Here is a 14,281-nt window from a genome sequence, read left to right on the forward strand (position 1 = left end):
ATCTTAAAAAGTTGAATTTTCGAAAACTGATTTTCAAGCCATCAGGGGCCAACTCGAGCGGCCTGAAGCGGCCAGGCAAATTTTATGCGTGGTTATAGAATACGGAGTCTCAATTTAAAAAAGTGAAAATTCTCTTTCTAACTACTAAGTTACTGAATGAATACAAAAAAAAGTTTAATTAACAGGATAGTATTTCGATGGCAATAAAAAATACAAGTTGCAATTACAACTAAAAATGAGAATTTATTTTGTAGCTATTGAGCTGCAAAATGAAAACAAAAAATTTTTATTAGGATATATTATGTGGTTTAGATAAATTTAGTGGTATTTTTTTCGGTTGAAGTGGACATTTGGACGTGAGAAAAAAAACTTTGGACGGTGATAGAAAAGGTAAAATTTAAGTTCAAAAAATGTGTGACTTTAAATTCCGCGCTCATTCAATTTTAAATAAATTGTGATATTCAGACCTTTTTAAATAATTATACATTGTAAATTTCAAATTTAAGAGCTCAAAACTAAAACGGCTCTTAATCTTTCATTACAAAAAATTTAATCAAATTCAAGACTTCTAAGTTCAACAATTTTAAACTAAAGGAATAAAATTTAAAAAGTGGCACAAGAAAGCGTTTAAACTGAATAATTCTAAATTTGAAACATTATAATTTGTACTTATGAAAACGATAATTCTTAAAGATTTATTGTTTTTTATCATAAAACCTTCAAAAATTCAGCATGCTGAAATTTTAAATCAAAAATGTGATTGCAATACAGTCATTCTCATTTCAAAATATGTAAAACCTAAAAATTTGTACTAAACCTGCCGACATATATAGGATTTCAAATTAAGGAATTGAGAATCGAAAAATATTATCAAGTACACAAAATGTATTGAATAAATTTAAGCAATTTGTGTGTGTAAGTAATTAAAAATAGGACAATGATAAATTGGAAAAAACGTTTGGCACAGGAATTCGGACGAAGTTAAGAGACATTTTCTGATATTTGCCAATTATTTTTACCTGAAAGACTATGCTAAGTATAAAAAATGATTTTAAAAATAATGCAGTTCAGGAGGCATAACGTCAAAATTGTTTTTTTTTCAAAGTTTTATGTCCGATAGAAACAGAAAGGAACGTAGCAAAAGTTACATTACGTTTCTCTTCGTTCTTTGCCATATAAAATATATAATAAACTTAGTTTTTAGCCAAATCCTTTTTAATTTATCGAAATGATTTGTAAATATAAAAAAATACCCATTAATTTCGTTCGAATTCCTGGTTGAACAACTTTTGAGTGATTCTCACAAAAAATAGTAGCGTCATTCGATCAAAAATAATCTTGCTTGTAATATTTATAATCTAAAATTTCAAAAAAAAATGTTTTACAAAAAAACTGAAAAAACACATATGAAAACCGGCTCTAATTAGAGCTATTAAGAAGATGCTACAAATAATGTCAAAAATGGAGTGTTTTCTTTCACTAATAATTCTTTTTTTTTAATCTTTAGAAATTTACCTTTAAAATACATGCAGGAACACGAATATTTTAACCCGTTAACGACGAGAATGCCCCTTTGAGTACACTACTCTTTCTCACTCAAAGAATACGTGAGAATTTCTCCAGGAAGTTTCACACTATTTTTTTGATTTTGCAATTTGACGATTTTTGAAAATTCGAAAAATTGCTCCAAAAATTATTTTTAAAATTCAGGTAAATTTTTTGTTCGATTTTAACAACTTTTCATTCCTGATAACTTTTGCTATAAGCTCATGGTTCTCAATAAAAAAATTCTCAAAAGTCATCATTGAAAATTTACATGATCAAGAATGATGACATTTGTGAATTTTTTCTTGGGAACCATGAGCTTATAGCAAAAAGGATCAGGAATAAAAAGTTGTTAAAATCAAACAGAGAATTTATCTGAATTTTTAAAGAATTTTTGGAGCAATTTTAAAAATTTTCAAAAATTGACAAATTGCAAAATCAAAAAAATAATTTAAAACTTCCTGGAAAAATCCTTACGTATTCTTTGAGTGATTCTAAGAACTTTTTCTTCTTTTGCACTTTCACGAAAAGATCGTACTTTTTGAGAAAAAAATTCATGAATGTCTTCGCAAAACTGTTGTCATTAGCGAGCCATTTTGAACACACTAAGATAAAAAATTTATCTCGGAACCACGTATTCTGAAAACTTAGGCATGTATTCTACCGGTTATTAAGATTCCAAGAAGATTACACTCTCGAAAACAATTCGGAAAACTCGATTTTATATTTAAAAAATTAGAAAAAATCGTGTTTTTTTGTTTAAACAATATTTTTTACAATTAACAACATTTTATTACATTTTCATGCCCATCACAGAAAAGAAGAGATCTTAAGCGAACCCAAAGGGACATTCTCGGCGTTAACGGGTTAAACTGATATTTTAATGATTTCGCTATGTTCGATATCTTTTCTTTTCAAGAATTCCAATATGTTTTTAGATATATTACAAAAAACACACTTTCTTTTGTAGAAATTACTCGAATTTTAGAGAATGCTAAAAAACTACAGATTGCATGGGCAGTATTAGAAAGAAAATAATATATAATAAATAAAGATATGAAGAAAAATTGTAATTCCCTTTATACTAATAATTATAAATAATTTATTATAAAGTAATAATTACCAGCTACCATGAACTTTGATAAGTTCTGAGATAAGGATGCGCATCAAGGCTCTCCTGTTATTTTCTGTAAATGAACCATTGGCTGCCAACACCAGTGCTTGGCCCTCAGCAACACGATGAAGAAGTGTAGCTCTCACGGTTCCAAAACGCTGCAAAAATTGTCCTCATAAATGCATCATAGAAATTTTAATTAAAAAATATATTTATAAAATTCCACTTAGAAAAAATATCTCACCGAAAACATGTGTAATGGCACCTTGTTAGTACCAGTCATAGATTGAGTATTTCTTCTTTCCTGAATATCAGATCGCACTCTTATTCTTTGAGAAGCGTTAGGGTCATCATTACATTCAGAGATCAGAGATCCATCTTCTTGTACAACAAATTCTGTTCTGTCCATGTTTAGTTCCATTAGATTCAGATCCGCTTCCGTTAGATCAAGGAAGGAACAACAGCTCATTCCTTCCTCTGAAAAAAAGAAAATTCAAAATGAGGGGATCAATTTCAGATTTCGATTACTGCAAAAAAAGTTACATTGAATTCGGGGGGTACCTTTCTGAATGAAAAATCGAAAAATATATAATATATACATTATGTACAGAAACTTTGTATTGAATGGTGCAAGAATAAGCAAAAAAGGCATACATCCATTTCCAGGTTTTCCTTGAAGTTGCCTAGAAACATCACAACCAGCTACCTGAAGATTAAAAATGTTTTTATTCACTTTAATTAGACTAATTTGTATGTAATAATATCCTGCATTTTATTTTCGGTTAATCTAGATTAAAATTAAAGGAATAAAAGGTATCTAGAATTGGAAACAATTATTATTTTAACACCGCAATTCAAAATAAAGTTAAATAGAAAATTTATTATTGTAACCTCCTACAGTACATATACTTACATATATTTGTGTATATTATATAGGTGTTTCTACAGCTATTTATGAATAATCCCATTTTTATTACTTAACTTATTTTTTGAATGAAGTCTGATGCTATAAGAAAATCAAAATTATTTTAAATTTGAATTCGATATGAATATTTTATACTTATCAAATCCATTTTCAGTCATTAACAATAATAAACATTGACTTAAAGTTAGCTCTAATATTAAATGACTCTTTGAGATTATCTATTCTTAATTAAATAAGATATTTTTTGTATTCTCACTAATTCAGATAGATTTCATATAAAATAAAGCAGTCTGACCCTGGTAATACCGCGGAATTATTTTGAGCCAAAATATATTATTTTCCAAGTAAAAAATATGAGACCCGTATTTTTTGTTTTTCACCATAAAACTTTTAAATTACTTTGGGACTACTTGATTATTCAGTTAAGCTCTGAAAAAATTAACGAACAATTTCTTTCAAAAGATAATTTTCAAATGATGAATTATTAAAATTGAGTAAGTTTTTAGAAAAAAAAAGTTAATTTTCTCAAAAAGACCACCTTTGATTTTTTTTGGATTCATAGAAATATGAAATATTCGAAAAGAAAAAAATTCGAGTTTCGTCATCACTAAACTATATTTTCATATCGAAAAACTGCTTTTTATAAATTAAATTTCAAATAAAAAAATTAAATGAAATTAGGATTTTTGCTGCTTTGTTTTGAATAATTTTAAAAAGAAGTGAAAAAAAAAACAGAAAAGGCAAAAATTAGCAAAGAAGTAAAATCAATCAGAACATAACAAAAATAATAATTTCATCATTTTTCTTATTTTAATATCTAAATTCTGTAACTGCTTATTCTGTAAATTAACAAAATTGAAAATATTCTCAAATTTACGAAGTTATAACGTTACAAAAGTAACAGAAAATTTTAATTAAATTTTTCGAAGTTTTTCATAAAATTGATGAATTGTATCGAGATTTTCGTAAATTTTCTTCAAAACTTTTTTTGCAAGTTTCCGAACTTTTAGATACATTTCAGAAAATTTTGTAATTGTAGTAAAATTTTTCATAAAATTACGAAATTGCAACGGAATTTTCGTAAATTTAACTTCAAACTTTTGTTTTTCAAGTTTAGAAATTTTCAGATACAATTTTTCAAAAAATTCTGTAACTGTATCTTCTAACTTCAGTTTCCCAAATCTATAATAATTTACTGAAATTCACCTAACTGACAAAGAAATAAAACAAACGAAAATATTTATTAGCGAAATTCAGATATTTCTAAATTATACAATTTTCAAAATGCCGAAATTATTAAATTCCTAAAATCCTACATTACAGAAGTTTCAAATTCCCAAAACAAAATTATATTAAGTATTTTGAATGGGTAAAACAAAGTTTTATTTTAAATGCATATACATGCATAGTTACATATTTTGAAAAGTTATTTTAAATATAAATCTATGATGCATGCAGAATGAACGATATAAAATAAAATATATTTCTAAATATTAATATAAAATTATTCTTTGCTGGGAATTGGAATTTTCGGTAATTAGAAATTTCGGTATTTTGAACATTCTAATTTCAAAGCTTCGGAAATTTTATAGTTTCATGACCTTTCACTTTTGTATTATTTAAATTTCGTTACAAAATATTTCGGGCAGTTTTATCTTTTTCGGTAATTTTCTACTAAGGTTTTTATATTTTCGGTCTTTTTAACGTCTTGTACTTTTATTTTTTCACAAAATGAATTATGCCATATCATTCTAAAAGAATAAGTATTTTTGTATGAAAGGATAATTTTACGAGGACAAAACCCAATAGTTATTTCCCTCAAATTACTATGAAACTAAAAATTTTTTTTTTGCCTTTTTGAGACAATTATCTTTGTTGATACAAAAAAATTTCGTAATTTTTTAAAAAATGTTCATAGTTCACCTAAATATTCAAAAAGCTCGAAGTTCCTGAATTTTTTTTCAGTGAAAACCAAAAAAATATTTACATGTTTCATAGTTTGCCTAAAAAAAATATATTTCAGTCCCGAACAATTCAGTGACATCACCAGGTTTTTACTGCCTGATGTAATATTAAATAAGTCTATTAGTAGTTTCTTAAACCTAAACGTATTTCTAAAAAATAGAGAGAAAATGTGACTTTGGTGTTTTTTTTTTAGTTAATCATGAAGAGAAAAACTTGGTTCTTAATTTTAAGAAATACAAATGTCAGGATGGTGTGTTGTATAATGACGATTAAGCTGATCTCTGCGTTTAAATTTGCATTGACAGTAAATGCAGGGAAATCCTGGCTCCTTTTCGCCACATTCATAAAGTTTGTGGCGACACAAATGTCTTTTATTGACGTAACTTCGAGGACACGCATCGCACTGAAACTTCTTTTGAAAAGAAGTGTTCATACTCTCCCTTCTAGGAACTCTAATCTTCCAATCAGGAATGCAATCTGAACTCAGGTGTTTTAAAAATGCAGCTTTCAGATTCCAGATTTGATTGCATTTGAAGCAAATATAGGGTCCCTGACTCTTCCTTCCTCTTCCTCTTTTCAAATTTACAGCAGCATTCTCGAAATCTGAAAAATTGAATAGAAATCTATTAGTGGAAAATTAAAAATTGTATTTTAAGCTCCAAACCTTATTTCTATATCACTAAAAATACCTACAATACATATTTCAAACACAAATCAATCAACAGTATAAAATATTACAAATTCATTAATTTAGGTATCAATATTTATTTTATAAACAATTATCACTTTATTAATTCCAAATCAAATATACATTTTTATGTCATCGCTAAGCTTTGTCTAGCAAGAAACAGAGAGACAGAGACAAAACGTTATCATTTTCAGATTCTGTGGGTGATGAAACTTAAAGTAAACTCATTGAAAATTCTGTAAAAGTTACACATTTCCTACGCCGATTACGTAGGAGCGTAGGATTTCTGTGGGTGTTAATATAACATTTATGTAACTCGAATCTGTAAAATAAAGAGGGTTTAGTTGCAATACTACAATAATAATAATAATAAGTTCTTACAAGCGAACCTCTATAACGATTACAGATTCATAAGGAATTAAAATCTTATATGAGAAAAGAAAATCTGCCAATTTTACAGGATACAGTAGGAAAAAAGTAAAATTAAAAAAAGTTAAAAATAGAATTCAACATAACATGGTTTTACCGCTTGGAACACTTTTTAAAAATAATTCTCAAACAGTTGTCGAGTACTGTTTTTGAAAAAGATTCTCAAATTTAGTTTTAATTTTTAAGTAATAGACGCAAAAGTTTCTTCAACTGTCCGTAGACAATGAAGCAGCATTATTATAAGAGAAATTGTCATTATTAAATTTAAAAAAAATTATCAACCCATTATTAGTCCCAAGTGGAATTTTGACGTTTCATTTTACAAAATTGCAAAGTGAAATATTTTAAGTAATTCCTTTTGAAAAATATTAAAATAAAAGAATTCTCTCATACGAATAATACGAAATTCAGTAATTTAAAAAACATTGTTTTTAAAATTGAAATTTTTAACGGCTTCCTTGGAACTTTATCTCATTTTTCTGACATGAATATGTATAATTATCATTGTTATAAACAATTATACTAAATAGTATATAATTTTTGGCATAATTCTGTTTTAATTTGAAAAAAATGAAATCGGTTGATATCTTTTGTTTGTTCTTTACATTTGAAAATTTTAAATATCTTCTTGGTTAAAAAATTATGATAATTTCATTTGATGTGCAGTTTTTGGTAGTAAACGGTAACAAAAATAGAAATATAAAAATTTTTGCATACAAATTTTTTTCTCCCATCAAAAAAAAATAACAGTTTTTTCTGAAAAAATATCATACGAAACAAAAATTCCTATAATTTTTTATAAAACCAAATTCTGTTTTTTTATTTTAAAACCCAAAGAACGAAAAGCCCTATTAACCGATTTCAAATTTAAAAAAAAATTTTTTAGAATTCAAGTCCATATAAATTTCCACTCAGCCGATTTCGAAATAAAAAAATTCACATCACCGTAGTACTCAATAAAATTGTGAACAATTTTAATATTTTACTATGAAAAAAATATCACAAAACGGAGATTTTAATTGAGAGAGTTGGCCCAATTATCAATTTTGTTCAAAATAATTATTTATAATAATGTTAATAATAAGTATCTGACTCACAAAATAATATAATGTCTCGAAGAAGAAGTTCCGTTTTTGTGTCCTAAATTTAATATACTAATATGAAAAACAATTTTTTCCAACAATTCCACAAGTAGGAATTTGTTTATAAGATTGGTATATCATAAACGTAAAATAAACATATCGGCAAACGTGATTTTTGTCTTAAAAATATATTAAATAAAATATATGAGCGCCAAGTACTTGCAACATTAATAAAAAATAGTAGGTACAAATAATGTAAATTAAAAAAATCCACAAAAGTAAATAATAATTTGTTTAACAAAGTTTGCTTATTGTATAATGACAAATGATCATTAATTACTTTTTTTTAATGATTATTAAACCATTTATTTTAATTCTCTTCTTAGTTTCAAAAATTAAAAAGAGGAAGCTTTGACTCAAAAATTCTGACAGATTTTTGATATGTAAAGTTTTTACTAGTGAAAAATAATACAAAATTAGAAATTAAATTAAAATTTTTTGATCAATTCACAATTTTTGGAAAATGTGAAAAACAAATTTTTTTCTTAGATTGAATCAAAATCACTTTGCAAAAAATTGAAATATGTCGAACTTGACAATTCTTCAACTTGAATCAAAAAAATATTGTTCTTTTTCAGAAAAAAGTGCACATATAATTCATTTTAAAAAAATTCGTTTAACGAATTTTCAAAAATTGTAAATTCAAATTCTTTGTTATTGTTCACTGGCAAAACTTGTACATTTAAATCATTCCCTCAAACGATACGATTAATTTTAGCATTTTTACTCTGAATTAATGCAAATAAAACCTAGGTTATGATTGAGAGAGCATATACACTTTTCAGTAAAATTGACAAAAATGTTTGCCCAAGTTACAAATGCACGTAAATCTGTGACATTCCTAAAAAGACTGTCAATTTTACAGGAAAGAAACGTAAGATCAAGACAAAAGTTACGCCATCATTATGTTTGACTGAAAATCCTGTAATTTTAGCAGACTCACTTTTCTCGTTGTGATATGCTCCAAAATATCCTGGACTCTGTTGTGTTGTGATGCGCACTTTGAGGTTAGAATCCTATTGTCACATTCAGAACCATACGAAAAACAATATTTCTGCTTACAGAGCTTGAATCAATTTGACTAACTTATCGTTATGCACACTCGGAAATACACAAACACTCATGATAATATCATACGATAATTCACATAGTAACTTTTCCGGTCGTTTGGCGTCGTGCACGACAGGCCGTTGAATTGTAGCTGTTACTATCCCATTCCCGACGGGATACCTTGGGTCACATACCGGGATTCGGGATTTGAAACGCGCATTTTTCTGCGCATGCGAGCACTCAACTGGTAGAATCTGTCAAATCTACAGCAATATACTACTATAATCAATTTGTGATGCCTGTGAACATTGCAAATTGTTTTTTTGTAACACATGCTTCATTTCAACACTTTTTTAGGGATCTGTATATAGTGTAGATGTCAAGCGATCACAGTTGATTGCATTGACAGATTTCCGGAAAATTTCCGGAGATTTTTGAACACTAAATTTCCTTAAATTTCAAAAATTTCAAATATTATTAAACTTTACAATTTTCAGAGTTTTAAAAATTATCAACGGGGTCCATAGAAAACCCTTCATTAAAAGATCATTTAGCATAATAACGGTTTCAACAAAGAGAAATAATTTGAAGTATTACTCCAAATTTGGGATTGACTCATATTTTCAAACTTCCTGGAAATTTATAAATTTACCATAAATTTTCGTAATTATCCTAGATTTAAAAAAATTTTCATTTCAAAAAGTTAAACAATCCTTCAAAATATCATCAATTTTTAGTCTCGCTCCATATTTATATTTGATTCATATTTACAAAATTCATCATTTATAAATTTACCATAAATTTACAACATGGTTAAACCTTCTTTAATTATCCAGAATTTCAATGAGTTGTTATTATTTGAAAATTGTATATTTTAAAAAAACAAAAATTTCCAAAATTTATAGTTCAAAAAATTTGAAACTTAAAAACATTTGTAAAGCTTCAAAAATTTTTTAATGATTGATAAGGTGTTCCTTTAATCTTACGGGCAATAGAAACCCCTTATAAAAGATTTACTTGTAACAAAGATGAAAAAAAAAAGAAATAAACAATTTGGAGGCCTGGCTACAAATTTACGTTTCATTCATAATCACAAAATTGTTGGCAGTTTAGAAATTTACCATGAATTTTCAAAATTTCCATAATTATCAAAAATTTCTAAAATTATTAAAATTTCAACAAGTTGTTAGTATTTATAATATTATAATAAAATAATATTTTGAAAATGGAAATAAGTTATTATTACTTAAAAAATTTAAATATTAAAATTTTTTCTAAATTTCAAAAATGTGCAAAGCTTACAAAATTTCAAATATATTTTTTCAATCTAACGGTCCAAAGAAAACTATTTATAAAAAATTTACTTATAACAACCCTTGAAAAAAGAGAAACAATTTAGATTGTCGGTAATTTAGAAATTTACCATCAATTTCTAAAATGCCAAAAATTACCGTAATTATGAAAAATTTCTAAATTTTTGAAAATGTTATTATAATATTTACAAATTTCCAAAATTTGAAAAATTTTTGATAAAGGGTTTATTTAATCTTTCACTCAGAAGAAATCCCTTTGCAGGCATTATACATATAATAACGATAGAAAAAAATAGAGAAACAATTTAGATTGTTGCTCCAAATTAAGGTTTGATTCATAATTACAAAATTGTTGGTGATTTAAAAATTTGCCATAAGCTTCCAAAATTTTTGTATGTACAAAAAATTTTCAAAATTGTCGAAATTTCGAAAAGTTATTATTATTTAAGAAATTTCTGGGAATTTATAAATTTAATAGAAAACAAAATGCCCAAAACTTAAATGATTATAGAGAAATCCGAAAATTTTCAAAATATTTATAAGTTATTATTTGAAAGTTCTAAATATTTAAAAATTTGCAAAATTTCAAAAATGTTTGAAGTTTTTTTTTCAATCTTCTGATCCACAGAAAAGCCTTCATATTTAAACAATCGCTGGTAATTTAAAAAAATTTACCATACATGTCCAAAATGTCTCAAATTTCCGTAATTATGAAAAATTGTTAAAATTTAAAAAATGTAATTAATATTTAGAAATTTTGAGATTTTTAAAATATGAAAAACGTTTGATAAAGGGCTTTCATCGATTTTAAAGACCGAAGAAAACCTTTTTTCGATAATTTATTTTAAAAAACAGCCGAGAAAAAGAGAAACCACTTGAAGTCTTGCTCCAAATTTAGACTTGATTCATATTTGCAAAATTGTTGGTAATTGATAAATGTATCGCATATTTTAAAAAAATCCGCAATTATCTTAAATTTCAAAATCTGAATAAAGTTTTGAGATTTAAAACTTTTCAAAATTATAAGATTTAAAAAATTTTCAGTAATTTTGAAAAAAAAGATTTTTCTTTTTTTTTTGGCACGAAGAATATCCATTATTTAAAATTTACTTGTAACGACAGGAAGAAAACGAGAAACAATTTCAAGTATTGCTCCAAATTTAGATATGATTCATATTTGCAAAATTGTAAGTAACTGATAAATGTACAGTAAATTTCCAAAATTTGAACAATTATCTCAAATTTGGAAATTCCAATACAATTTTAAGACTTAAAACTTTTGAAAATGATAAGATTTGAGAAATCTCAATAATATTGGAAAAATCATTTTTCTTTGTTTTTTATTTGGCATGAAGAATATCTTTTACTTAAAATTTACTTGTAACGACCGGAATAAAACAAGAAACAATTTGAAGTATTCCTATAAAAATTCAAAAATTCCTCCAAATGATCACAAATCATGCCTGTGTTACAAAAAACGTCAGCAACCATTCTTTTTCTAATAAAAAATATCGTATGCCCCAAGGAGCATGGGATTTTTTGCAACTCACGTATTTTTTTCAGTACTCTTCGAAAAAGTTCTACTTCTTTCTCTTGATTCATAATGTACTATTATATACGTGCACATGTCACTAACAAAAATTATACAGTAAACACTACATTCAGAGAAGTAATATTCACCTAAATAGCCACTTATTGCTACTTTTTTAAATTCTTAACTAACATATTCATAGATTTCTTAACTGATAATTAAAATGCAAAGCAAAATTTAAATTTCTACTGACAAATACAAATCAAACATCAAACAAAATTTTAATTCTTTGGGTAATTTACACGAAATCACATAATTTTTAATTATAAGTTGTAGACCTTTTTTCTGAAGCGGAAATAGCGCGAAATATAATTTCTAAGGATACAATTTATATAATATATTCTAAACTTATTATTAACTAACGTAGAAAATAATTATCGGAACTTAAGATGTTTAAGTCAATGATGTTAAACAATGTAATTAATTAGAACAATTTTATAGCGAACTCGAAGTTATTGCAAATCATTTTTTACGATGAAAATTATTTCTAGAATAAACATTAAACAATCTCGCAAAACTTAATTTAGAAATTGCAACCATTTTCAATTCTCGATATAAAAACGAAACCCTGATATAATGTTTACCCTCTTATATATTCTTTTCAACGTAGATTAAAAATATCCTACAATCTATTTAATTAAAAGACATTTGATACTAAAGAAGAAACTTAATTCTAGAATAGAAAATATTTTCGCTTTATAAACGAATTCCAATTATACAAATTTGAAATCCTTTTTTCAGAAGAATCGCCAGATTCAATATGTTATCGAAAGAGGAATTTCTTTTAAATTAAAAAAATCATTGGAATTTTTTATCCTCCTTGATGGAAGTTAAATTCATGACGAGACAGAAGATATCTATGGTAAAATTTACGAAAGCAGAATCTACATTCGAAAAGAGGGTCTTGACCACAAAGGTAGCGTTTATGACGAAGCAAATCTCGATGATTAACGTAACTCCGATGACAAGTATCACAAGGATATTTTTTTTCCAAAATTGAAACAATATTTGTTGATAATGTTGGTCTTTGCCAAACCGACACCTCTGGTAAAAGATTAACCTCTGGTAGCAGATTTACCTCAGGTAAAATATTTATCGATGGACTCACGGTGATAGGAACTTCTTCAGTTGTCGCCAAATCATTAGAAAAATCATTAGAAGATTGTTTTATTTTGGGTCCCCTTTTCTGGAGAAGACGGGGAGGACGCATAGTGCATTCTTTTGCTTGGTGTCTGACAAAAGGGACTTTCAGGGGAAATAATATTCCGCAATCTGGACATATGTAGGGTCCTTCGCTCGGCCTTCCTCTTCCTTTTTTTAAGTTCCTTTGCTGAATCACGGGCTCGTTCGAAACACTTTGATGCTCTGAAAAATTACATAAAATATTTAATTAATACCATTTTTCACATTTAAAGCTAAGAACGTACACAAAAGCATTATCATTTATCACAAAAACAGATTATTTCCTATTTTATAGTATTTTGATAAATTATAAATAAGTAAATTTGTCGAATTGTAGTTCTACTAGATATAATTAAATTAAATCTAAAACTTTTTATTAACACTATTTAAACTAGTTTTTGACAAATTTACTTTGAGACTTTTCAAAAGAATAGAAACATGTAATTTTAAATCTACGGCATTTTACGAACCACTCTGAAAACCTGGAAAAATGTAATTAATATTTTATTTATCACAATTTCTGTTTTACATATATAATATGATCAACTTACTAATAAAAGGAGGGCTTGATATTTGAGGGTTCGGATCAAAGATGTCTTTCTCGTGCTTGAATCTAGGCACCAAAGTTATAATTGATTCTTTCATAAAGTGTCTCAATTAATCATTTTATTATTTCATCATTTAATGAAAATTATTAAAAGAAACTTAAAATATAAAATTATATGATGGGGGTGTGAAAACATAATGATCTTTAAATTTGTCTATCAATTACTTTCAGTCCTACATGTATTCACTAAGAAAATAAGATCAGAATTAATAATAATTTATGTATTTATTTGAGAAAACATAAGCCCAATAGTCCTTATTAATTAGATAAAAATCCTTTAACAAAATAAATTAGGATCAGGTGAGAAATTCAGAATGAACAGCACATTCATGGCGAAAAACATTGTGATTGTGTCGAGACTTGTAAGCGCAAAATTTACAGAAAAATTGAGGAGGTTTGTCGCTGCATTCAAACTTTTTATGGCGTTGCAAATTACGATAATTGACATATTTTTTAACACATTTGTCGCACTCATATTTTCTTGCTATAGGGTTCCAAAATTGCGAAGAAGATTTTTTCCGTCCATTTGTTTTATAAACAGTCTTCTGTTCTTTAAAATCATAGATGTTCTCAGATTGATGTATCAAAAATGGCATTTCGGATGAAAACACAGCCCCTGAAATATAAAATATAAGATAGTTAGTATAAAAATATATAATTTTTGAAACCAATCTAAGCTGAAACATTTACAGTCTTGCATACCTAAATAAAGGAAAAAAATGCAGAAATG

The 14,281-nt window shown here is 26.5% G+C and overlaps 1 protein-coding gene and 1 long non-coding RNA gene across 2 annotated transcripts in view; both read right to left on the reverse strand.

The window, feature by feature from the left end:
* LOC117167319 overlaps positions 1-3,309 on the reverse strand; it is a 13,270-nt gene extending 9,961 nt beyond the window's left edge. The window contains exons 1-3 of the mRNA XM_033352157.1: positions 3,221-3,309; positions 2,904-3,136; positions 2,669-2,817 (exon numbers count right to left, since the gene is read on the reverse strand). Of these exons, the coding sequence (XP_033208048.1) occupies positions 2,669-2,817; positions 2,904-3,136; positions 3,221-3,260 (422 nt within the window). The 5' untranslated portion in view covers positions 3,261-3,309. The remainder of the gene's footprint in view (positions 1-2,668; positions 2,818-2,903; positions 3,137-3,220) is intronic.
* A 2,421-nt stretch (positions 3,310-5,730) lies between these two features.
* On the reverse strand, positions 5,731-9,658 carry LOC117168342. The gene is made up of 2 exons (XR_004466482.1): positions 8,752-9,658; positions 5,731-6,152 (listed from the first exon to the last, which is right to left on the reverse strand). It is a non-coding gene; the product is annotated as an uncharacterized LOC117168342 (long non-coding RNA).
* Between the last annotated feature and the right edge of the window lie 4,623 nt (positions 9,659-14,281).

Source organism: Belonocnema kinseyi, chromosome 2 (genome assembly GCF_010883055.1).
Source record: "Belonocnema kinseyi isolate 2016_QV_RU_SX_M_011 chromosome 2, B_treatae_v1, whole genome shotgun sequence".
Classification (NCBI taxonomy): Eukaryota; Metazoa; Arthropoda; class Insecta; order Hymenoptera; family Cynipidae; genus Belonocnema; species Belonocnema kinseyi.